A 27,513-nucleotide genomic window follows, 5' to 3' on the forward strand; every position below is an offset into this window, starting at 1 on the left:
AAATAAAGAGTTTTTCCCAAAGGCACAACATTAGGGCCAGCCAATAGCTATTAATCCAGAACTTCTGATCAACAACTCTAACCCTAACCTTACCGCCCACACACAGCATTGTCCTGTTCAACCGAATAGACTGTTGTAGTGCAAGAATCAACCCATTCAACCTTCATCTGGGAAATTCATCGAACATCCTCTCAAACCCTTTATATGGTGGAGATTTCAACTTTGACCTGACTCAGCCAACAATGACTATCGCCATCTCCGGCGTGATGGCGCAATTTGTCGGTGTTCGCCTTCCCGGCTCCAGCCGGACTCTGCAGCTGTGTGAGGTTCAAGTGTACACAAGTGATGGTAAGAACAGTTCTTTTGGTTTTAGTGTCTGTTTATAATTGTTAATAGGCAGTTCAACACACACAGCCAGGGCAGCCCAATTTGTCTGTGGCAAAAGACAGGCTTCCTACAAAGACATTAGACATTACAATGGGTTTTGACATGGAAAGCATAACATTTTTCTATAACATTATTCTGAGAGTTTGTAAAGGCTGTGCGATTTTGATGTGGTAGAATTTCCAAGCAGGATGTAACAGAACCAACAGCTGACAAAGATATAAGGCAGCCTTTTCCGTAACAAGACAGCAGAATATTGTACAACTATCCCAAGAATTATCTAAGACTGCGATCATATGATGATCGTACAACGAATGTGACCAGGGCCTTATGGTGTAACAGTGTGACTTCAATCAATCAATCAATCAATCAATCAATCAATCAATCAATCAATCAATCAATCAATCAATCAATCCTCCGCGGGCATCATGGTCTGATGCATAGCGGCTACAGTCCCGCTTCAATAGCTGTCTATAAAACGTCTAGCGGACATTAGACATGATTTAGACATTGCTTTACAAAGGCCAGTCGGGAGGGCATGACCAGGCCCTAATGGTGTAACAGTGTGACTTCAATAGTAGGCATAGTTACTGAGAAACGACATCGAAATAACTCAAGGTGGACATTTTATTTCCATAGTCTCTTCACACGTTAGGTAGGGACACCCCTAGGAGACAGTCCTTTGTTTAGCACAATGCGTACTTATAAAGATATTAGCATCTGCCCGTTAAATAATTGTGTTCTGCTCTCTAAATTGTCTTGGCTTTGTGCAGTGCTTTTCATATGGATGCAAGTTTTCACACTAAAAATTCATTCATGCTGCAGCTGAATGTCCTGTGTTTTGTATCCTCCCCCTAATATGTACAGAATCTATAGAAACTTCTGTGATGCTGGGGTCTCCGGTCGAGGGGTCTCAATCTGGAGTTCTGGCATTCCAGTCTCCTACCAGTGTTCGCCCTCTCGGCCTCATCGTCAACCTCAGTGTAGAGATCACGGTCGGCAACTTCCCTCCAGTAACGCTTCACACAATCCTTCACGTTGTGCCAGATGACTCACTGGGAGAACTGAGTCTACAGTAAGGCATACCTATCTCACCACATGGGGTCTAAAACCAGTGATATTAATAATATATTAAAGCTACTGGTTAATGATGAACAAAAATCATTAACGTATTGGTTACTAAAAAGCCTATTAATTATTGATAAGTGAATTGATGAACCTATTATTAAGGAATGAACTGGTTATTGATGAGCCTGTTGATTATTGATGAATATATTGTTTATTGATAGACCTATTGTTTATTGAAGACCCATTGATTCTTGTTGAACCAATTGAATATTTATAAACATATTGGTTGTAACTGTCGGTTATTGACATTTCTTTAGATGTGAAAATCTAGGATCTGAAGCAAACTGCAATCCATCCAACATTGCGTCTACAGAGGCTTTAGAACTGTACACAGAGTCAGAAATATTCGGAACGACAGAATTTTCCCTGGAAGAATTCCCGACAGGTTTTCTGGACCAGGACTGGACCTCCGGCATAGACAGTGAAATATCTGATGACACTCGACTACGAGTACTAGCTGGGACTTTCTGGGTAAGAAGTACAGTTTTCCCATCATCTTAATTCTCTTTGGATACATTATACAGTTTGATTAAAGCAATTTTAGTCGTTCATATCCTCTAGTGTAAAAAGTGTGAAAAAGATGGATAAACTTTTATATCTAAGCCACACCAATTTGATTAATTGGTTCTCGGATTTTTTTTCTGATTTGCAAATAAAATATCACGTTTTTAAACTCATGACTAGGTCTGTTTATTCTCCTTGTCGCTTTATTACATTTTTTCTGAAAAAATCCTAGAACCAACAAATCAAATTGGTGTGGCCCAGTATATTTAAGTTAATGAAGATTGTCATCATGATATTTTAGAAAGCCCCATTTGACATTTTGTTTCCTTTAGCTGATTCTTAAAATGCTTCTTTTGGACGGCTGTTTTTTTAACTTTCTCATTTATTTATTTATTTATTTATTTTTTATTTATTTCATTTTAACACACCTGGGTAGCCCACTCAGCTTTGACAAGTTGATTTTCAATGGGGTCCAGTTTACAGAAATGATAAAAGATAAGTTAATACTTAAACAGAAATAACAAAGAACTGTATGTAAAACATAAATAACGCAGGTAACCAAAGTATACAAAAATAAATACATGAGATTACTTAGAGACAAACAAAACTGCTCAACTATGAACACGGCATTAAATTACATTTCCAGGCTGAAGGGTTTTACACCATACGGCTTACCGATCACCATGTCACTGCGGATGCAGATTTGACCAGGATCGCTGAGTGGCGCTTTAACGTCTTGCCCACACCGGAGGCAGTGTTGGGAGCAAGTTCAGATGAGTCATCAGAGACCAGTAGCCTGGCAGATGCCTGTACAATCATGCCTTCGGAAGGAGTCTCCCTGATCGACAAGTTCTGCGCCAAGTGTGTCGGTAAGATTACAGTAGGGATGGCACAGTGTGCTTGGCTAATCATGAACCTTTAGTGAAGCCACGTTGCACTAGTAGAGCACTTTGGCAGAACATACATGTGCTGCACCTGTGCAAAGTCTGTAATGCATTGTGCAAGGTTGAATTTACGTAATATAAGGTTAACATCCTGTCTGTCTGAGTTTCCAAGTGTTGTGTTGGAAAAGATGTCATTCTGCAACAGGCAAAATCCTGATGAAACGGTGAACAAACATCCATGAAAAAAATGAGCAGGGTGTCGCTCAGGTGCATTGCATTCTGCTGACATGCTCACTTGTAGCTATTTGAAAATCCCCAGTTGATGATGACATCATCGTCGGTCGACCGTATTGGTCGGGGTTATACCGCCCCTTACGAGGTGGCATACCCTTTCGTTAGCTTAATACAAGACGGGGTTCGCCACGCCTCCGTCCGGGTGATGATGTAATCACCATGTGTGGTGATGTAATCACCATGTGGCTGATACGGAACAGAGGTTCGCCAGGCCTCCATTCGGGTGATTTGAAGTGAATCACCAACTCCATACAGTAGTGTTTGTACCATCGCACACCGGGGCATGCCCCTACTCTTTTTCGAAAGGTGTGGTGGGATCTTTAACGTGCGTGGGGTGTGGCTCTCCCCAAACACGGGACCTCAATTTAACGTCCTATCCGAGGGACGTCCCTGATGACAAAAGACATGAAATGCTGGTTACAGATCCAGTCTCATTCTTCGTAACTGTTACAATAGATTTACGATTGTAGCAGATTGAGAGAAATTGTAAGAAAAGTTGTCTTTCGAGGCAGAAAAAGTTGCTTTAGACGATTGGCTCTGTCGTGAACCTTATGGAAATCTGGCAGAAAGTCAGGATTAAACATTTGTTCCTGAATCGGAAGCCTTTTACTATATATCATTAATAATTTTTTTATATCCAGTGTCAGGGTTCTAGCTATTTTTTTTAATTTTAGAGTAGTGGTACTGGCCGCATGTCAAGTGACGAAGCGACCCGAAGGGGGATGGGGCGGAGCGTTTAAAAAATTGAACTAAAAAGGGTCCATTTGAGGTATACCAAAAGGGAAAAAATGTTATTTCTAAGGTATGTACAATGTATCCTTGATTGGTAATTTTTCACATTTGATCTGGCATTCTTAAACAAAGAAATGCCCCTATGCTGTATTGAAAATTTAGCGTAGGGGGTCAAAATTATAGTGTAGGGGGCCCCTACACTACTTTGCACTAGCTAGAACCCTGAGTGTCCTTACTGATATCCTTGGCCCAGTGCAGCAGTGCAGAAGTTTTAGTCTTTAGCTCATACCCATCGCAGTAAAAGTTACATCGGAATATTTCCAGGGTGAGGTTTCCATTTGAATGAGGTTTAATTCACATGTCATTCTTTCAACATAGAGTTTGATGATGTCCTGGGCCCAGTGGAGGTAACCATGAGTTTCCAGTTCATCCCAGTGGGGGTAGAGATGGCCACGGCAGCATTTCCTGGAGACGGTCCTCCTACGGACAACAGGATCTTCATGACAGCATCTACACAATGGGTAAATCGGAGTGTTACCCATTGTGTGCGTGTGTGTGTACATATATGTGTAAATATATACATGCCTCTGTGTGTGTGTGTGTGTGTGTGTGTGTGTGTGTGTGTGTGTGTGTGTGTGTGTGTGCGTGCGTGTGTCTGTGTACTGTGTGTGTGTGTGTGTGTGTGTGTGTGTGTAATGACATGATACGTTGTACGTTAAGCGTTGCTATGTGTTACAATACATTCTCTCTTTTGTAATTTGTGTATGTATATACATATAATATATGTGTATATACATACAAGCCTGTGTGTGTGTGTGTGTGTGCATGCGCATGTGTGTATATGTGTGTGTGTGCATGTGTGTGTGCGTGTTTGTGCGTGCACGTGTGACTGTTTATTTCTGTCTGAGGTTTGAAAATTTATACTGTCTTCAACTGTCTGTAAATATACTGAGTGTTGTTGCTAGATTAAAGTTTTAACGTAACGCTGGTCAGACTTTGGTGATACATTTTCTACTGACAGGTTCCTTACATACCCTTGGTTGACCTGGCTACCGGCTACCTGCTGTTGACTCTTCGCGCTACGTCAGTGGACGGGCGCTATACTGAGTTTGATCTGCCACCAATGGAAGTGGGTATTCTAAATCTTATAACTTACCTGGAAGTATTGTTTTGGGTGGGTTTGTCTAATATATGCATGGGTTTGTGTGTATGTGTGTCCAGACAAAGTTTGATAACAGCACGTAGCTACGTAGGTAAGTGACTGTCAAAGGCAGAATGACAGGCAGGCAAAACGAAAGAGGTATTGGGGTCAGCTAAAACCCAAAATCTGGCTGGGAGCCAGGAGAATATGAAAGTCCAAATATCAACGAATTTAGGAAGCCGAGTTGCATGAGCAAACCTGCATAGTTCTAACCAGAGTACATAAAATACAGTCTCCATGCTTATTTCAATATTAAAGAAAACCTAAAAATGCTTCCCGAAAGTCTGAAATTTCCGATTCTCGTTACTCATTGTAGATACGTCCACCGACAATGTCTCAGCTTCTGGATTAAGAAAAAATATAGAATGTTAGCCCCTACCAGGCTTCGGGAGGCGGCTGACTATGCCGCACCCGAATGGGTGTGGCAAACTGTTCTCTCCAGCCGACCAACACCCTTGGCATGCCATCTCCCTTTTTGGCTGATTTCTACTCTTTCCAGCCGCCTCCCGAAGCCCGGTAGAGGCTAATAGAACGTCCTTGGAAAATGTCCTTGGAAAAACTACAAATACTTCCTTGAAGTCTTAAAGGTATGATTCTCATTACTTACTGCAGATACATCCACCGACAATGTCTCAGCTTCAGGATTACATGGAAAACTTCTTCCCTTATCCGGGCGGAGACTTCTTCCAACTGCTCGCCCAGGGAGACACACAGACGGCATTTAATGGCTTCATATTTGCCTCGGCTGTGGCTGGAGCTTTGGCCTATAGAGGAGAAAATACAGTTGATGTACTTGTACTATCTAGCTGTCTGTCTTATCAAGTAGTAACATTAGATATCCTCTATCTATCTAGTATCTATCTATCCATTTATTTATAATCTTTCTATGTATATCTATCTATTCAATACACTGTATGGCATTATGCATAATACAGGTAGGTGCCTTTATGTGAAGGTTATAAAATCAGTCTGCTTTAGTGTTTGAGACTGTGGATTTAGCAGTATAACTCTTGAAGGCATGGATCGATGTTTATGACTTTTGGCAGGCAAAAAGTGGGTTCAACCGGAAGTGCAAAAATGGGCTCTATGGGGTCCCTACCTCACTGCAGTGGACCTTTTGTGTTTGTCGCTTATTAGGAGAACAACTCAAGTATATGTAAATGGCTGTTCAAGATTTTTGGTAGGCACACTACCGTTGTAGAGATAAAGGTTAAGTTTGGAATTGGGCCTCGTGGGTTGTCCCTACGTTGCTGCAGTGAAACTTTTGTGTTTAAAGGTAACAATCTTCCCCAACAGCCTCTACTTGAAGAGTAGTCAGTGACAGCTGGCCTTGGGATCAGATAACCTCAGTGGGAGGGGGAAAGGTTGGACATGGGTCAGGTCATTCCCTAAGGCCACACCAAGTAATTTTATGGATTACGTCCGCTGGAGACGCGAAAGCGCAATAAAAATACGAGGGGCCAAAGAAACAAAATTCCTAGATTTAGAATATACTAAGGAAATACCACATTTAATGTTAGGAAACAATTGAATAAAGAACACAGTGTAACAACCAAAAAGTCTTTTATTCGTCATTAAAATAGTAATAAATCAGCTAAACAGTAGTAATTCTCTACCATAGCAAATGAAATATTGTTTTTAATCTTTTTTTAGGTTGTTGATAAAATAATGGAAGGGCTCTCAAATGTGGTGATAGATGACGTTGATAGCATCAATGGTGTGTCCATCTCCACCCTTCTGGCCACAGGGATTCCTGAAATGGTATCTGCAAAATCCCAGGTACGTCAGACTCTGTCTTACTCATAAGTACTGTGTACTTTACGCATCAGGGGTCCATTTTCTCTAGAAGAGTTCAAGGTAATTAGTTGTCTTTAAGAACTTTGTCTCAAAGGAGAATTCTAAAAAAATCAGTTACTCAAGCAACTGGATATGATTTTGGAAACAGACGTTTCAGGTAGCATCCACTACTATGTCAGTGACTGCATGAGAGGTCAGAGGAGCAATGCGATTTTTTGGAAGGAAAAAAAGGAAAAGAAAGTTAGACAAGTCAAGACAAGTTGATGCAAATTAGTCAAAATGGGAAAATATTGTCAGTTACCTTTAGTACATTGGGATGTACGTCGGGATTGAGGTGGTCTTACAAGGAGGTTTGAACCCCTTTTAACTTGTGGAAGAATTTGTAGATCATCAAGACACTACATACATGTACTGACAAGTTGATAGCACTATATTACATGGTTTTAAAATAGAGATTTTTCCTTAGGTTTTGGCTGCTACCTACATGAAACAAGCATTCAACAAAACCAGGCAACTTGCAGAAAACCTGGAGGAAACACCGGTGGAAGTTGTCCACAAAATGTCAACTGTGATGATGGCAGGTCAGTGTTGTTTATTGAGTGTTTTGCATTAAAATTAAGTATATGTGTACACTATAATAGTAGTATATTGTGATACATGTAGTTGCACAGGCATGCACACATGCAGGCACACACACACGTACACACACACACACAAAGTACTGGATATTGTTACAGTCCCTAAGCTGTGGTCCACTGTTCATTGTGCTTGTCGAAAAGAGCTTCTAAAGTTTGTACACAACATGATCTGTCTTCACAGCATCATGACCAGTGGGAGACCTACTACTACATGTAGTAAAAGCTCTTTAGTGAGCTAAGGTGGATCAAGATCACTTAGCTTAATATTCACACACACACACACACACACACACACACACACACACACACACACACACACACACACACACAGTTTTTTGAAAATGTGAAAATAAGATATTATTTTGTACCGATCCTGTCCAGGTTCTGCGAATGTGTTGTCAGCCTCAAGCACTATGGCTGAAAAGAAACAGCAAAGTGGCAAGACTTTCTCCTCCAGTCTAGCCTATGTAAGCAATATTTTCCTTTAGTCTTACTTTTCTAGTCAGTGTGTGGTAATAAGTAAATTTAAAGTGTTCACAATGTATGTATGTTTTGATATTTCATACTACGTCTTGCTCTGGTCAGGTGGACTAGCAACTAGATACAGCCATCATTGTCTTCCTTTGTAGAATAAAGAAGCCACAACGACATGTTTCGAAGCCCTGGACATTATGGATGACATTTATCTCAACAAGCTGATGCCGGAATTCTCAGATCCCGAAGTCTATGCCGATTTTACTTTATCCAAGGTATCTCTCATTTGTCTGCTTGTTTTCTTTAAAAGCATGTCTTTTGTTGTAGTAACATCCAAGCCAGTTTTAATTTGTGAAATTGGTTGATGTCCTGTTTTATATTTTTAAATTAACAAAAGGTAACACTCCAGTAATTTCTGGACCACAGGCTTTTGTTGAGTCATGGTTTACAAAAGTCCAAATTCCAGACGATACAGCACTAATCTTTGCAAAGAATTTAGCACTAATAATGCCATCCTTGGGGGAAAATATGTTATGCGGTTATGTTATACTGAAATCACCAAAAACAGTTACATCAAGCAACTGGCTATGATTTTGGAAAATGTCAGACATTTCAGGTAGCATATCTTTGGTCAGCGACACTGGAGAGTTGTCAGAAAAGTAGGTTTATACATACGGACAATTTATTGATATGCAATTAAGTGAATACAATTTTTTGAGAGTCCAAAAGGAAACAAAAGTTAGACAAGCCAAGACATCATGACTGAAATCAGTTCATCTTTCAGCTGCACCTCAGGATCAAACGGGAAAACCGGACGAGACAGGCGGAGAGAGTGTACCTGTTAGACGGACACAGTGACAGTCTGGTCAGAGTGCCCTCCTTCCCGGACCTACTGGGCGGTCGTTGTATGAACGATCAGGATGTGGGGATCCAGGTACTCAGTTACCATGATGTATTTGTATTCAGTATAGCCGGTATAACCGACATTCCGTGTAACACGCCAGCTGTGCATGACGAGATGTGCATAGGCCGTCAGCAGAACATACTGAATATCATTGAATTTTGGGGCAACGTTGCATTAATTTAGACTTTGGCTGTTGCATGACGCTATTTTTCCCGACTTAACATTTGGAAGCTATAGAGTCTGACAGAGTGTTAACCTTACATGCGAAAATATGACGGTCACGTTATATGAGACGTTCTGCCCAAGTGCTATTCACAGTACATTGCAGGTTTCGCACAGGTGAGGTACGTTCTGCCGATGTGCTGATATGCGTACTTTCTACTACACTGCCATGAATCACACTAGAACAATACTACAGAGGATTCCGCATATTTGTATAGCCCATTTGTCAGCGCATTTTATACAGTTACCCGGCCTATACGATAGGCCGGAATAGCACTAAATGGCGTCCCGAAGGGGAGGGGAGGGGGGTGTAGCAACGAGCATAAATTATACACTAAGACAAACAACGCACTCACAATCTCGTATGCCGCAACTTTATTTGTAAAATTGTATTCATGGTACAGTACAAATATCAAAAATCTTTCAACAGCAGAAATATAATGAGGGTTGTTAAAGATATTTTCATTATTCAACGTTAGAGCCGATAAAATTATACTCCAAACAGCTCATGTTCGCCGGCTCCACTCAACATGAACATTACATGATGACATCGATGTACAAATTCATCTTTGTGACTTTAAAATAACGATTTAATAAGGGGAATCCCCTGTAGTAAAGTACCAAAAGCGTGTCAAACTTGCCCGTGTTACCACCTCTATAAAGCAATCATCTGGCCATGACGACCATTTTTTCGTGGTTCTAATTTTTCCCATAGAAATATTAGCATTAAGGGGACTTGCCTAAGACAACCACTTGTCCAACATACATATGATGGGCACTATTTGGGACCACACATAGCCTAATCCCTATTTTAATGACCATGTCACTTTCAAGCATGTGCCAATTGTAAAAATTTGTAACATAAAAGCTTGAGCATTGTTGTCACGTTTAGTGCTTTTATGATATTTTATTGCAATCTACTTATTGCTGGAATGTAGTTGGAAATGAATTAAATATTCATTTATTACAATCGTTGAAATGTTTTCAGTTTTTGGAGTCGAATTTCAACCCTTTCGAGTACTCCAACAACTCGCGTGAGGTACGCAGTGATGTCACGGGTCTCGGGGTGAAGTGTGGGAACCGCACACTTCCGGTTTCCGGTCTCAGCCAACCAATCGACATTCTAACCCGTAGGAAGAATGAAAGTCTTGATGGTTCTATCTACGTGTTTGAAACGTCGGCTCCAATTGGCAACCTGACAGTAAGTTGTAATATAATCTTTAAGGTCTCATTCATGTATCAATCCGAGTGTACTCCCTAAAAGAGTACCAACTGAAGTCAAGAACTAAACGGCTGTATGAACGTGTGTTTTTATAGGTGAGAATTTTCCCTTTAGCCAGCCCAACTGATGTAAAACGTCAAAGCGGTGAAAGCTTGTTTGTAACTGATAAAATTAGGATGTAATTGTCGGCAGCCGCGCGCTAGGTCGGACGTGCACAGTCCAGTGTTGTGAGTTGTGCGGTCGTAGGTTTGCAGCGCGGGAGGGCCTCTTGCGGGCAGTCGCTAAGTGCAGTTTGTAAATTGTGTGTATACAAGTCGTTGGCAATTTTTTATGAGATGTAGAGTAAGTGTGCTTAAACATGAACGATATCAATTGATTTAATGTAGGATCATAGGGAACACGGTCTGATAAGTCACTCATTAATGCATGGTTTCTAATGTATCGAAAAAACTCATGAATGAGACCCTATTGCTCAACTGTTGTGCAAGGAACAATGCATGACATCTATTGCAATATATATTCACAACAATTATGATAAGAGAAATATACAGACTATGTGGTATAGGATTTAAATGTGCTTTTACTGTCAGTTGTGGAATTTCTAGCGTTTAGGCTTTTTTTTTTTCAAATACTGTCCAACAATATACTGAAAGTTTATTGCAAAATAATTCATACCCGAGGGCTAATTGCAAGAACATGTCGATAACAAAATAAAAAGTAAAAATGATGATAAGTAATGCTAATACTGTCTACTTTCTATTGGATATAGTATACAATGAATACATTGGTTGCCACTATAGAAGTTTTCATTCGTTCATTAAATGTTGAAAATTGAATCGTACCTTATAACACATCAGGTGTTCCAGTTTTTGGTTGGGAAGGAGCAGTCCACCTTAACCTTCCACCTTGACTTCAACTCCACCCGTTTTCCTCAAGACATCTCACTGTATCTTCGCAAGGGCGGTGTGCCATCACAAGACGTCTTCAACTGGACAGCTACCCTTCCTGTTCAAAAGGACCAGTTGTTCTCTGTACCATGGATAAATCGAACGAACTTGACCTCTGACCCCTACCAATGGCTGCTGCCGAGAGAGGAGGTTGACATCACTGTCTATGATGTCGGAAACCTGACAAAATTCTGCATCGGTAAACGCTATCTACTTGTAAATCTTATCTTTGTTACTGTTTAGTAGCAATACAATGCTACTATTGTATCCAGAACTGTGCTACTGCTGTATCCAGAACTGTTTTAGGTAGTTTGCCATGTATCCAAGAACGTAGAGTTGCCCCGGGAATGTATGATTCTGGTTACAGTTACATCTGATTCAGCAAGTGTACAGATCAGAGGTAATCCCTGTTTGACTTTAAAAAGGCACAAAAATTCTCCAAGAACTACAGTAATAACTAAATTATAACAATAACTTTGAATAAAATAGTATACTGTTATTAATGAGAACATCAAAGGCTGCACACATATAATGATAACCAAAGTATAAACATAAATTATATCTTGTTTGTCATGCTTAGGTTGCAATGTATATTTTTCAACAGTTGATAAATACCTCGAATGTTATTTGATGTTCTATAATAGTTTTCCGGAAACCAGCTTGGTGTCATAGTCATTGTTATTGTCATATTTTTTTAAGAAATGAAGTTGTTTAGCCAATGGCAGCAAGATAATCATGTACAGTAATATCATTTTATGTTGTGGCTTAGCTGGGAAAAAGCGCCGCCGTTCTGTTGGTACTACATCTAACACATCTGAATAGTTTTAGTAGTCTAAGAACTATTTCAAAACTTCACTAATGACGCTGATACAATTTTTATGATCACAGGGGTGCAGTTTGGATCTGGTTTGGACGTAGATAAGGAAGAATTTGTCCACTATTCCTTGACTGTGTTTGAGTCGTCTTGTGTTTACTTCGATGAAACCGTCCATTTGTGGCACAGTGATGGGTGTGAAGTATGTCATGTTAATATACCATGTATATTTTATTTTGCGCTATCAGGGGAAAATTAATACGCTTCCTGAAATTATAAATCCATGAAAATTACTTGCTCTTGCCTTAATTTCAACTATTCGCAAGCCATTACGGTAACCGTGGTTTTCAAACTCAGTGTTACCACATGTACATTGGTTTATATTTAAATATAGCTTCCTCTCTATTACCATCATGTTACCTAGTGTCATTGGAACACTTTCTATGATTATAATGATATTCCAAACTATCCATTTTGGTCTCTAAAAAGCAACAAACAAAGGCCTTTATTGTTTCAACAAAAGGCCACAAGGCTACCTGAAAACTTAATCCGATTTGACTTTGTGCAATTTTTCATGCAACATTTTCATATCTGTAAATAATTTAAAAATGCACGAGGTGTCACTAAAAAAAGCTGTTAATGCACTATAAACATTACATTCACCTTTTTTTAGGTCGGCCCCCTCACCAACTCAACCCATATCCACTGTCGCTGTGACCACCTGACCAAGTTTGCGGGATTCGTTCCGCCGAACCCTCTCAACATCCAAGCGGCTCTGTCTGCTAACGTACTGGAGAATCCCGCAGGACTGGTCCTGGTTCTCTCCGTGTTCGCTGCTTACCTGTTCGGTGTACTGCTGACGAGAAAGGCAGATAGAAGGGACTTACTGAAGGTTGGTATTTCAGGGCTCAAACTACTTGTTGCAAAATTGGAGTTATGCACCCAATTTGTTTTTATGAGTCTATCAGTGCACCCAATTATTTTCGTAGTCAAGATATCTTTATAGATTCTATACTAGTATACACTAGTATATGCTAGTATACACTACTGTATATTCCTGACATCTAAATGTCAGAAAACAATAAAGTTTTCGTTGTGTAAGATTGTTTTATATGGTGCACCTATTCCCAAAAGTGAGCCCTGTATTTGATACACTTGATAGTGTATAGTTTTATAATGTTCATTACCATCAGAAATACTAACAAAAATAAATGACGGTGTAAAAAAAACTTCTTTACAAAACAGGAAAGCCAAATGAAATTGCTTAAAACATGTCAAATAAATAAAAGCATAAACCCTTACTCTGGGGAGTAGCAGTTTTGTTTTTCAAAGCAATGAGTAAATGACATTTTCAGAGAAATGATGAATGTTATATAATATATCTATTTAGGCAGGGGTTGGACTGCTTCCCGGTCATGTCCTGAACCCACAGAAAGACTGTCAGTATGTCATCACTGTGTACACAGGCTTCAGGGGGAATGCTGGGACAACTGCAGAGGTAACTAGCACGTTGGCAGAATGTACTGAGCCTGTGCAAAACCCTGATTTTTCATGGTTTTCATTGCCAATGGATATTTTCTGTTGCAAGGATATCTTTTCCGACATAAAATTTGGAAATTATAGACTAAGGAAATGGTAACCTTATATGCTCGGATACGACCTTATATGAGATGTTCCAGCAAAGTGCTATGCACAATACAGGTTTCGCATTGGTGCAGTACGTACTGCTGACGTAAATTCGTTTACACACAGAGACATGCATTAGAAAACTGACTTGCCTCTAGAGCTCTATAGGTTGTATGTTCAATGCCATGTTGTTCTCAGTTTGGGCAAATAATCATCTCTTCAAATAATCATCTTTATCTTATCAAACCTTTAGTCTGATTATTTGACTGTTAGTATTACCCACAACAGATCCGACAACCAGGTTTCTCCACCCGTCTTACATGTAGTTTTCTGTCCTCTTTAACATTTTTCAATAAGTGTACTGCTGGTCCATTTTCTAAAGTTATTCTCCCATCTTTTACTTTGCCTTAACCCCCCCCCCTTTCTTCCTCCCTGTGTTCCTTGCATTATAGTTTTGTCTAGTCCCGACGACTGTGACAGGTGGCCATACCATTTCAGTTTCCATTCTTTACTTTGGTTACGAGGTCTTTGTGTGGACCTAAGTTGAAACGTGTACAAATTTGTTTTTCTTAGGTAACAATAGTCCTGAATGGGCTTCAGAAGGAGAGCGTCCCGTTCAGACTGCGTGACCCACGGCGGGTTCTGTTTGAGAAGGGCAGCGTGGACTCCTTTCTGGTGTCGACAGAAGAACCACTGGGAGAGCTGACTCATGTGCTGGTGTGGCACAGCAACCAGGGGTACAGCCCCGGATGGTTAGTCTATTATTGTTTCAGTCTGTTACTTCTGTGTACAGAAGGTTGGGTAGGTTGTCTGTGGGTTTGTGTGGGTTTGAGAACTAACCCATCTGTTAGTGTGGCACAGCAACCAGAGGTGAAGCAGCCCCAGATGGTTAGTCTACTGTGTTGTTTCCGTCTGTTACTTCTGTGTATGAAAGTATTGTTTTGGGTGGGTTGTCTGTGGGTTTGTGTGTGTTGGAGAACCAACCCATCTGCTAGTGTGGCACAGCAACCAGGGGTACAGCCCTGGATGATTAGTCTATGTTGTTTTTGTCTGTTACCTCTGTGTATGGAAGTATTGTTTTGGGTGGGTTGTCTGTGGGTTTGTGTGTGTTGGAGAACCAACCCATCTGCTAGTGTGGCACAGCAACCAGGGGTACAGCCCTGGATGATTAGTCTATGTTGTTTCTGTCTGTTACCTCTGTGTATGGAAGTATTGTTTTGGGTGGGTTGTCTGTGGGTTTGTGTGTGTTGGAGAACTCACCCACATGCTAGTGTGGCACAACAGCCCCGGATGGATAGTCTGTAGTGATGTTTATGTCTGTTACTTCTGTGTACGGAAGTATTGTTTTGGGTGGGTAATGTTTGTGGGTTTGTGTGGGTTGGAGAACTCACCCATCTGCTAGTGTGGTACATTGTTACAACCAGGAGTACAGTTCTGGATGGCTATAGTTTTGTTTACATGTACAATGTATGTCTGTTACTTCTGTGTACGGAAGTATTGTTTTGGGTGGGTAATGTTTGTGGGTTTGTGTGGTTTTTTTTAGAACTAACCCATTTGCTAGTGTGGCACATTGTTACAACCAGTACAGTTCCGGATGTCTATAGCGTTGTTTATGTTTGTTACTTCTGTGTATGGAAGTATTGTTTTGGGTGGGTTGTCTGTGGGTTTGTGTGGGTTTCAGAACTGGCACATCAACCAGTGGTTAGTAACAGTCCTGGTGGATGGTTTAAGTGTTTTATCCAGAACCGTGCCTTTCTATTTTTATGTCTGAATGGGTTAAGACTAGGATCAGGCAATTGTCCAAGATAGTCTACAGTGTTGCTTCCTCTACGTACTAAATCAACTTGTGTAAATCTGTGGAATCAAATCGCAAATTTACATAGTACCACATATTGACATATGACAATGCATGCATAATGGACAATATTTCTTAAAAAGGACAATATTTGTTGAAAATGCTTAGAACACTACAGATTTTCATCCCAGAAATACATCATATAGGGAGGCTACACTTTTGAAAGTTATGGATTATACTCTTTTAGCACACTTTTTTATAATAAATAATAAATTATGTTTTTCACAGGTTTTTGAGCCAGATTGTGGTGACAAACAGAGCAGGGAACAACTCTACCTATTTCCTGTGCAATAGGTGAGTTCCTAACACCGAGAAAGGATATGGTTTGTAAAGCTAATCATTAGTTTACAGCTGCAACTGCAAGGTTCTAGCTATATGTAGAAATCCTGATAGTGGAAAGAAGATGCCGGTGTACTCTTGTTTTTAATGACTAGAGGTTGTTGTCAGTGATCAGGCCGACCACGTTGTCTGAGAGACTGTTCCAGATGTGTACTGCAGTATGTATGAAAGTTCTGCCAGTGAAGTGAGTTCTAGAGACTGGCACGGTGAGGGCATGTTTTCCAGCGAAGAGACTGTTGCAAGTTGTGCATCTGATCCGGTATGGTTTGGGAAGCATCTTTTTCTCAAAGCAATTTACTGATGAAGCATGCAATGGAAAGTTGGCTAAGCTGAAAGTCAAGGTTACATATTATGTTAGAGAAATAAGTGTTGTAACAGTTCTTTCTTTCACTGAAGATGGCTTTCTGTGGAGAAAGATGACGGAAAAGTCCAGCGGATCATCCCAAGAGCAGTGCCAGAGGACTTGCAAAAGTTTCGCAACTTGTTTCTGGCAAAAAGTGCAAGGTACCATATTAATACCATACAATTGCCAAGGACACGTGATTTTATGCACGTGTTACATCATCAAGTATGTCAAAGGTCGTGGTAAGATGTAATAAAGTTTCCCTAAAACACATTTTAATAACACCTTTTGTAGGGAACCATTAGAGAGAAATTTGTTTCTTTTTGTTTCAACCAAAACACAAGATAAAGAGTGGGTGATTTTTTTTCTATTCCAACATTTATCACAATACATGGCGACGGCACACTCAAGTTTTCTTAACTTATTTTTATGCTGCCACCAATGCAGACAAATGCACGGACAACAGATATACATTTTCATGTACTCACTTTCACTTGAGTTGAGTGGGGGAAATTTTTGTAAAGTTCCTTTCCGAAGGCCACAAGATCGGTGGCATGGCAGGGTCCGAACCCCGGACCTCTTGGTTCTGAAATCTCTCATTTACGCCACATGACCCCACATAAGATTCCCAAGATTACCATTTCCTGTATGTCCAGGGACATGAACGACGGCCACCTGTGGTTCTCCGTGGCTGGCCGCCCGGCACGCAGCCCGTTCACCCGAGTCCAGCGCCTGTCCTGCTGCCTGACGCTGCTCTACAGCACCATGCTTACCAACATCATGTTCTTCGGCCGCGGGGACGACTTCGACCCGCCAGAACCACTCAGATTCGCCGGGACAGAGATCAACCCACCCGTCTCACTACCACAGGTCATTCATTCATTCATTCATTCATTCATTCATTCATTCATTCATTCATTCATTCATTCATTCATTCATTTCCGTTCTTTATTCCTCCATACAGGAAAGCCTCTTGAAATAAAATACATACAGGCTTGTACTTTTGAGCTATATAAAAACATCTTTTTACGCATTACACATTTCTAGAGTAAATGCTTATTAGATATCACATATCAAAACTGGCCAATCGTCAGAACTGATTACTAGAATATCAATCGTTAATTCGTTAATTCATTTATTGACATTCAATCATTCACTCATTCATTCAATCATTCACATATTTATTCACTCACTCTTTCATTCATGAAGTTTTTCATTCATTCAGTGGTTAATTCATTCATTACCACTGTTACAAAGAAACAACAGAATACACCATGGAGGTAAAAGAGAATACACTAGATACATAGCTGTTATTGTTAGGGACCGCATTTTCAGTACCAAGGACATTGCCTTTGTACACTGCAAGTAAGCCACTATTGTATCCATGATCTATTTCTATTCCTGAATGGGTTAGGGGTAGGATCAGGCATGGTTCTGGATTGTCTCCGCCTATTCAATAATGTAGATTTACCCCAGGCTTGGTTCACTTATGCATGGACTGTCCAGAACCGTGAATGAGCTTGGCTTCGGTTAAATCACGTTTCTGGATACAGGGTGACACCTTTCCAAGCTCTGAGAGATTTGAGTCCATCAAAGGAGGAAGCTTCACTTTCTGCTTTATGTTTAAGAACTACTGCTTATAAATGTTCTTCCTAAATAGAAGATACATGTGTATTTTTTATTACTTGTCTTTGCAATTGTTGTTAAAAATTGCGACAAAATTGCAACTCATGCTCTCCCTGACTATGTACACTTTGAATCTAGAGCAATACATACATAAATCACAGCATGAAAGTTCATCTGAGTTGGTAAACTACATTATGAAAAAATTAAACTGTTCTCCAACTCATAAATGTTTTTACTCACCGGAATTTTCAACTGAATCACTCAGTCTTCCTCAGCTATCTGACCGAAATGCTGTAGACACGTGATTTTTCCCACGTGTGACGTCAGCAAAGGGTCAAAGGTTGTCTGAAGTCATTACAATAATTACTATATACATTAATTACATAACTTTTTTTATATGATTTCAGATCATGATTGGCATACAGACTGCAGCCATAATCCTGCCGGTGAATGTGCTCATAGTCTTCCTGTTCTGTAACTCTGGTCCGCGGGTGACAAACCAAACGGAAAAGAAGAAGAGTCGTGACAATACCAAATCATCATTGCCCTGGTGGACTGTTTACATAGGTATGTGCAGATATTGTGCTGCTCTTTTCAACTGTTTCCTAACGAAATGGCAGTGTTTAAAGGATGTGGTATTTCAAGGCTGCTTATTTACATTGTATCTAATAATATACCTTTGATTATTTACATGTATCTGTCCTGGTGGTTGAAAATTTGATCCTTGTGTACCCTTGTGTTTAAATAAAGTTGAGCATCACACTATGGTTACTACCAACACAAATAGACTTTCATGATAACTTCAGAACACTCTTCCTGCAAGGAAAATCACAATTAGGACTTGATTTTTGGACTGGATTGACTTGCTCTTTTTGCATCACCCTTACAGCAGCATATACTTACAGTGTATTCATCTGTGTAAATTTTCACGTGTATTGATTTCTAGCATATATCACCTTCGTATCATTTTAGATTTTTGTCACTTTAGCATTGCGTTCGCTTATACACCGATCTGAATCAGTTTTGTTCTGTTAGGTTTTATTTAGTTAACCTATTATGTGTCACTACCACTAGTAGTAAAACAACAGAATACACTATACATACATGGCAGTTAGAGACGACCTTTTCAGTACCAAGGACATCGCCTTTGTATTAAGTTTCATGATTTCCTAAGTTTCAAGAGAAAGGCATTACAGGCTTCTTTCCTCCTCCTGCAGACTGTTTTTTTTTCCTTTTTTCATATTTGTTGATTAATTTCTGTCTTTTTATTGATACAAATAAATGAAATGATTTCCTCTTTATTGTTCCCTGTAGGCTGGTTGCTTGTCTGGTCGGCGAGTTTCGTGGCTGCGTTCTTCACCGTCCTGTACAGCCTGAGTTTCGGGCGTGCGAAGGCGGAGGCGTGGCTCTGTGCCTTTCTCACGTCGTTTGTCACCGACCTGTTCCTCATGCAGCCCTTCAAGCTCATCATAGTGGCCGTCATTTTTTCTTTGATATCGAAGGTATCGTATTACCTTGTAACTTTTACAGAAGTAAAACATATTTTTTTGCTCGCTCTGTCTCTTCTTCCTCTTTATTTCCAAATACCTGGAGTAACAGTCGACCTGGAGCAGAGTTTGTCACCATGGTAACTGGTGCTGTAGCAGACACCCTGTGGTGTCGGGTTGCATTACATGTATGTAGTAGGACAGAGCTGGAGGGGCTGGTCACCATGTATTAGTATATAGATATGTTTGAGTAATAATAGGTCAGTAGTGTATTAGGCTAGACCATGTGAAGGTAAACATTCTGCATTTACTTTTTAAAAGTTACCTTTCTAGTTTGTTTATTTGAAATTCAACTGTTGCACTATTTACCTTTCACTTACGAATGGCAATTTCAGTGAGGCAAAAAAACATTGACTTAAGATGACTTGCAAACTAAAGGCACGTTTGAAAGGCCTTCAGTGATGTGCTAGATATAAAACAGTCTAGATGTCATTCCATTGTGTTCTGCCAGAGGGCGCTTATGCTAATGATAAAGTCTGCCATCTCTGTCTCTGGCTGATATAATACTGCTTCTTCATGCCATGATGTTTAATTGATGATGTTTAAATCTAAAACAGAAACCAGTAGAAGAGGATGATCCACCAACAGAACCTCTACAGTCTGATGAGGAATTTCTGCAGACTGCGTCCAGAGAAGAGCAAGGCGACTCCAGTGAAATGGTGCGTCATCTTTATAATCTTGATGTATCTAGTACTGTATAGCTTTATCTTGTAGTGGCTTACTGGCTTTTGCTTTATCTTATAATGTTTGTTAAAGGCATCCAATGCAGTTTTTAGTGCTTTGAAACCCAATGTTGTCATTTATCTACATTCTGAGTTGAAACCACACTATCCACACTGAAGTATGAAATGCTTATTTTAATGTGCTAAATGTGAAGCAGTATGTGTCACTATCACAAAGATTGTCTTATCCAGAATATTTTGCTGCCCTGAAATCGCATTGGATGCCTTCAAGTTATTGAATTTTGTTTCATTTTACCATTATGGTGCCTTATTATATGTTATAGTGTCTTCCTTTCTCTTATTGTGTTTTATTTTATTTTACAGCCTCTTACTTTATTTGATGTGTCTAGCTTTACCTTATCACGGCTAACTCTAGATTCGGTCAGGACTATTTTTATTTATTTTCTTTCAGATGATGAAAACTTACTGCACATCCAAAATGTGGAGGTCAGCTTTAGGATGGAGGCATTACATCTGGAGGGAGGGGCCGGCAACTCTCGGGGTACAAAACATACAAGTGCGTATGTCCCTCACATGCATCTATAGAATATCATAAAGGACAAGGTTAAGATTTATTCCTGCAATCTAGATGAGGTCTAAGAGAAAAATATTGTGTTTTCTGTTTCGCAACCGACCCTGGAAAAAACTGCTGACCCTAGCCTATTTTGTGTGGACCCCTGCAAGGGATATGAATTTTTTAGCTGACCGACCTTTTCTATAGCTCCATGACACTTGAGTGATAAAACGTTTTCCAACATTGAAAGTAGAAGTGTGCTCATGCAAGTTTTACTTTTTTTAAACTGTATCGTATAAGTTGGATCACCAGAGATCAGCAAAGTCTAATGAAAAGAAGAAAGAAAAGATAAAACCCCTACCTACCTATTTTTTCAGGACTGAAACAGGAAACAACATTTTTTTTCTCGACCTTATACAGATTGCCCTGACATTTAAATCCAGCTCAATACTGCCATGCATGGAAGTATTGTTTGGGTGACTGAGTTGTAGGTTTGTGTGTTTGCTTGTCCAAGAGGTGGTTACGTGGAGGGAGGGAGGTGATTTTGACAGTGGGTGGTATGTGGAGGAATTCAGGCAGTTGCATTTGTTACGGTAGATTCCCGATTCCGGCCATTCCAACTCCCCACCAGACGAATCCAGTCTGGCCGATCAGCGACGGAAGAACGCAGAGAAGGGCAAACAGCGCGCCGCTGTCCTGGAGGTCCTCATGTTCGGGTTCTTCATCATCATCATCATGGCGGCCTCCTACAGGGAGAGAAGCCCCATGGCATTCTACATGACTCAGAATGTGGAGAGGCAAATTCTTGGTGCCGGTGATGTTGTATTCTCTGAGGTAATTCATGTAATACGTATTTAGACTTGTGCTTTCAAAACGTCTTTGTTATATTGTTTCATTTGTTTTGCATAACTTTATTTATCACATATCAACATCGTTTTGTAGCTACATAAGGTTATTTTGTGTTCATTAGTTGCTTGGTCTATAGTTACAGTTGCAATTCTATCAGTTTACAGTTTATTGTTTATTTCAAGTTCAAAGTCCCATAGTAATGTTATACACATATTAACATGACACATAACACGGCACAATCACACCTTTAAAAAACATCAAACTATGTACGGATGAATGTAAAAAAAGACTACTAAGAGCTGTCCTGCCAGAAGGAGGCCCCCTTACAGTGGGCGGACCAATCTACAAAAGTGTCGTATATTTTGTGCCATACATTTGAAATTTGAACAGTATGCAATATACAAGAATGAATATTTTCTCTGCAAAATAATCTCTAGCTATAATATCTCTATGTCAGATCCATGACATCCTGTCATGTTGGAGCTGGATAACAACTGGGTTGCTGCCTGCCCTGCATGCGGTGAGCTGGTACAACGGCAGGGGGGCTCCAGACACCGCGGTACTGCCTGACATGGTCTCCTACCCACTCGGTCTGGTACAGCTTCGACAGGTGCGGCTTTCACCAGGTGAGATCTGATGAAATAACTTGAAGGAAAGAAGCTTGATGATTTTCATAGTTTCAAATGAACTTTCCATGATCTCCTATTAAGTCTTACAGTATTATTTCAATGATTTTCATGGTCTTTTAATGATCCTGGGGCCTAATAAACAAAAATACATTTTATATTTATGTAGCACTGTAATGTTTTGTAATATAACCATACTGTAAACTCTTAAGTGCCACTGACGAAACGTAGTGGATGCTACCTGAAACGTCTGTTTCTAAAATCATAACTGCTTTTTGGTACTAACTCAATCACAGTCACTTTTGTCTAGATTAAAATTTTTCAGTATGCAATCGGTGCCGATACTACTTGTCGGACACCTTTGACCTTTTGTTGATGTTACTCTGCCATGTGACTTGGGTCATTTTAACTTCAGAAGGGAAAACATGTTGATAAGAGACCAAAAACTTGTTGATAAGCACAACTTACTTGTGTGTATGTAATACAATGTAAAGTTTTAAATCTTTGTAAGATTGTACAATTTTTATTTCATAGGGCGACACTGTGAAACACCCAAACCAATGCTGAATGTGACAACACGCTGTAGTGTGCCGTTCTCCCTCAGTCTGGCAGACACACAGAACTACACCTCAGGATGGGCTCCACTCAACACGACAGACAACTCGACTTATCACGGCCATGTTTGCGATTCTCCCAACACTAAGAGATTTCCTGGGTTATACGACTGCGATGGTAACACAAGCCCATGGACACACACCTCTGTTTCACTAACTGACGGTTAGAGTTCCTTCATTTTTTCACATTGAACAATTTGATATAATGTAATCTCCTGTCATGTGCTATTCTTTCGTCTGGTATCCAGCCGTTGGCAGGGAGCGGATCTTGGGGAGCTGACTAAAAAGCTTACAAGGCTGGACACCAGGCTAGCTATTCACCAAAAATGTTTTTTTAACTTCCTGGTAGAATTTTTTGTAGTAATTGTTGTTAATTGCACAACAGAAATTTAACATGTTCTGATAAAAAAGGTCTTCAACTAACAAGAGTTTCTTGTCACGTAGTAGCTTTTCTAGGTACTGCAGAACTTCTAGCTTTTGTATCTCTTGTCCTGGATTCCAAACCCAGATGGGAAAAAGTCTCCGCCAGGCTTGTATTGGCTTGTACAGGACTATGAGCAATGTTTGTGCTTGACGTAACTGATTAATTTTGTTCCATTTGTTCACAGATTTTCCGTACATCGGAGGGCATGGCTCCTACATTGGCGGTGGCTATGTTACCCGGCTCGGGACAACAAACGAGGCTACCTTCCTTAAACAGCAAAACTGGTTGGACCAAAATACCCGGGCACTTTTTATAGAGCTCATCCTGTACAACCCACACGTGAACTTGTTTTCGGTCGTCTCATTGGTCGTTGAGTTCACCAATCTCGGATCAGCTTACAAGAGTTCAGAGGTCATAACCGTGCGCCTCATTCAACACGACGCCATGTTGCTTCTCCTGCTGAGAGGGGTACTGGCTCTGTTTCTTTTCTACTTCGTTCTTCACGAAGGTAAGGGCGATTCAAAGATTTTTCTCTGCCAACTAGATGATTTTGCTTACTGCTTCCTTACTTTAAAGAAAAAAAACACAAGAATTGTAAATCTTACCGATAAATACTATATGAATCATTACTTCACCACAGATGAATATGGTGAGGTAAATATTCAGTACTGTATTGTTAATGGCTTGTGTGTGTGTCTGTGTTTCTATAGCCTGGCGTCGATCCTAGTCTAACTCCAATCAACTTTTCTGATAGTTTTGCCACAGAGTATAGTATACTGCAAGAAACTTAGCTAGCCTGGGTACCATCCTGGTTAGTTTATGTCCGCTCCCACAGTCGCTCCCACCAACGACTCATTTTACCCAGGCTAAAACCTAGCCATCGGAGGAGCCAAAAGTTAGAGTAGGATGGTCACCAGGCTAGTCCTTTTTGTGGTGCAGTTCCTATGTAGCCTGCCAGAGGGCACTTCATGAGGGTGGTTGAATCTGCTGTCTCTGATTGCCTTGTATTTTTAATGTGCTCTAGGGAAGTCACTGTTGTCTCGGCCGCTGGAGTATCTGTGTGAGTTCTGGAGCTGGGTGGAACTGCTGGTCATCACCGTCGGTTTCTCCACACTCGGGATCTACTTCCACACACAGAACATCATAGACGAGGTGGCAGAACAGCGCAAAAACGGCAACTCAGCCTTCCAACTGTACAAAAGCGCCGTCAGCTGGCTACAAGTCTCTACCTACCTACAGGGGCTTCTCATCAGCTTCGCCACCTTAAAGTTTATCCGCCTTCTTCGCTTCAACTCTCACGTACACGCCTTGTCTGTCATCATGGGAAAATCACTTAAACCAATCACTAACTTCATGTTTACTGTAGCTATCATTTTGATGGCTTTCATCCTACTGATGACTTTGACCCAAGGTGCAAGTAGCAATGAGTATAAGAGCTTAAGTTCTACTCTACAAAGTCTTTTGCTTATGATGCTAGGTAGTTTTGACTTTGAAGCCCTGTCCTCCGGGCATAGAATACTTGGTCCGTTGGCGTTCTTTTTGTACCAGGTTGTGATGCAGTTTATTTTGTTGAGCATTTTTATGGTGATCCTTTTCGATGTGTATGAAAACGAAGACATGGCGACAAATCCGTACGATCTTAGGTTTGCTTCATTCTTAAAGGAGGCGGCATCAGAGGCAGCCAAGAAGGTCAAAGACACTTCGTCCAAGGGAAAAAGAAACAGACCGAAGATGGAAAGACATTTTTCCACAGAAATGATTCCAAAAATAAACCGTGGCTTCAGTGAACTGAAGTGGTAAAATTTTATTCACAATTCGTAGAACTGTGTGGCTAAAACTTGAACATATCAATTGGCCGAGTTGACCCCTTGGGTCTTTGCTTAATAAGTCTTGTTTGTTTATTTGTTCATAATTTGAAGCTAAGTCTTCAAAGTACATGTATACAAGACATAAGTCGGCAGAATGCTGCATATAGATAGATAGAATTAGAAAGTAGCATTTGTTTTATCTTACATCACTAGTATCAAGGATGTTCTATGTAGAACGTTCTTGTTAGCATATTATAGGACCTGGTGTATTATAATGTATGTATTAGCACAATATCAGCAATTTTCTATGCTGTGACGTCGGTAGCAGTGTTTCCAACAGATAGTTTGATTTGATCCGATGTCGATCGGTAAAATTGTGTGCAATTCAGAACCCTAACTGTGTTCGATTATATAAAGTGCGCATGCATTTCCAAAGGACACAACGTTAGCAATAAATCTATCGTTCACAAAAGAATTAAGCATATAAATTTTAAAGCGTATTAAGCATATTAAATCTAAAAAAGGTGAAGATAAAAACTTTATGCAAAGAAATGTTGACAACTACATGCGTAGGTTACAAAGGGGGTATTTCTGTTCCTTTGTAACTTGTGCTGTAACTGTGCAATGTTTTGGTCTTTGATAGTCCGTAGTTATTTGTCAATTATAGTTTATGTATCAATCAAAAATCCTAGTAACACTCTTTAATATAAATAGCAACCACATTTTTCTCTCTCCCGGAGCGTTTTGTGGTATGTGTTGCCTTTTTGTTAGTACTGTTGTGTAAACATTTTCCCTTTTCAAAATACTGGTTATTGAAAAAAAAATGTTATTGTCAAAATGACAAGTAGAAAATACTGGTAGATGAATCAGTGGAAGGAATATAGAAACAAAACACACACACACGCACACACACACACACACACGCACATCATACACACACACACACGCACACACACACATACACACGCACATCATACACACACACACACCTCCCGGCATACTTCATGATAACAAAAGATTGAAATACATTTGTACATGTACTGTATTGTATGAAGGTCGACGAGATCGCTTGAAAATTCATGATGAGGTCCTTTCTTGTGTTGAAAGAAAGCTTAAACTCTATAACTATTGATTCTACCAAGTTGACACAGATGAGCTTTCATTCGAATGTATTATACATGTATCAAGTTAATCGTGAAAAAAACAAGGCTCCGACATTTCATATCTACTTTGCAGGACTATTCTGGAAATATTTCGACTTTTGATGACTAAAACGTCACGTTAGTTGTTGTGTCTTGCAAACTACGACAAGTTACTTAACTGACTAATGGCGTGGTCACATTCGTCGTAGATCATCGCGCCATCGTGATATCGCAGAATTTTCAAGCAGTCAGACAAAAATCTATAACGGCCTTTTCCGTAGCAAAACAGCTGACTTCTGCAGTACACTCACTCAAATATCCTAGGGATACCCTCATTTACACCGACCTGTATACCACCAACAAAGAGTGACGCTTCTCGGCAATCTACAGAACCTAGTAGGCTATATCCTTGATTTGCATAACTTGTCTAAATAAGCCAGGATCAACCTATTACTTAGGGTTCAGCCTTCGTGTATGAAACTAAAAGAAATATTTTTTTTATTTTGACCTAACCATATATTGGACGCAGGATATATTGTTGATACCAAACTTGCCTACATTTAAAGTGTGCCGTCACCACGTCTTGTGATCACATGTTGGAATATGAAAAAAAATCAACATGGCCTAAATTTGAAAAAAAAAGGCTTAGCATATCCCCAATTTTGCGACCTGGTCCTATAATCCGACTGAGAGCGATGCCTTTTGTGACGTCAGTGGTAACCGGTGTGTCTGTGACGTCAGAGTAAGACACACTTGCTTTTCTCTGCCCAGGGGTTCTTGGACTTGGGAGGAGGGTGCAGCATGTAGTCCGTCTTCATGCGTTCTTCCACGAACTTGATCAAGCTGGGAAGGAGACGCAAACCACTTGTGAGGAAGGTACTTTAAATACTACAGAAAATGTATGTGGTAACACATAGAAATACTATATCAAAAACATGTATACTCTCCCGTTGGTTCCAAAACACATGTAAAGTTATCCAGTGTTCACACTAGATAGATTTAGCCCTAGTGTACTGTGTGTCTGGCATCCAGGCTAAGCTCCTTTGGCAAATATTCTCCTATATATAGTCTGGTACAGACTATGAGATTAGTGCTAATCTTCTTCCTGCCTTATCTGATCGTCTTACTTACTTGATTCGTTTTGAGGATCCTGATATAACACGCCTGATCCTAAATTACGTGACGTTTTTCCTCTAGAAAATTTTATATATGCAGCATATGACTCAGCTGTTGCATTCAGGGATCAAAATAATAGTATTAATGTTGCTGTTGTACAATGCAACTGTTGCCTAGTCCAAAGTCAGGTTGCTAACATTAATTTGGGGGATGTAGA

The 27,513-nt window shown here is 40.1% G+C and overlaps 1 protein-coding gene across 1 annotated transcript; it reads left to right on the forward strand.

The window, feature by feature from the left end:
- The first annotated feature begins 242 nt into the window (after positions 1-242).
- Positions 243-25,030, forward strand: LOC109476646 (polycystic kidney disease protein 1-like 2). The gene is made up of 22 exons (XM_019777651.1): positions 243-348; positions 1,252-1,459; positions 1,770-1,983; positions 2,663-2,885; positions 4,305-4,447; positions 4,948-5,055; positions 10,151-10,363; positions 11,242-11,415; positions 12,819-13,041; positions 13,540-13,643; positions 14,345-14,523; positions 15,855-15,920; positions 16,362-16,469; positions 16,965-17,178; positions 18,342-18,501; positions 19,249-19,436; positions 20,039-20,140; positions 21,315-21,551; positions 22,024-22,192; positions 22,727-22,969; positions 23,415-23,738; positions 24,255-25,030. The coding sequence occupies exons 1-22, from the start codon at positions 243-245 to the stop codon at positions 25,028-25,030; spliced, it is 4,482 nt and encodes a 1,493-aa protein (XP_019633210.1).
- The last annotated feature ends 2,483 nt before the right edge of the window (positions 25,031-27,513 follow it).

The sequence above is a fragment of the Branchiostoma belcheri genome, unplaced genomic scaffold, assembly GCF_001625305.1.
Source record: "Branchiostoma belcheri isolate BF01 breed outbred unplaced genomic scaffold, Haploidv18h27 scaffold386, whole genome shotgun sequence".
In the NCBI taxonomy this organism is placed as follows: Eukaryota; Metazoa; Chordata; class Leptocardii; order Amphioxiformes; family Branchiostomatidae; genus Branchiostoma; species Branchiostoma belcheri.

Excerpts from the sequence above, each read along its gene's own strand:
- LOC109476646 (XM_019777651.1), top strand. The coding sequence starts at position 243 with ATGACTATCGCCATCTCCGGCGTGATGGCGCAATTTGTCGGTGTTCGC. Across the intron at positions 20,141-21,314 it reads AAGGCGACTCCAGTGAAATG|ATTCCCGATTCCGGCCATTC; the intron begins GTGCGTCATCTT and ends TTGTTACGGTAG. Across the intron at positions 23,739-24,254 it reads CTACTTCGTTCTTCACGAAG|GGAAGTCACTGTTGTCTCGG; the intron begins GTAAGGGCGATT and ends AATGTGCTCTAG.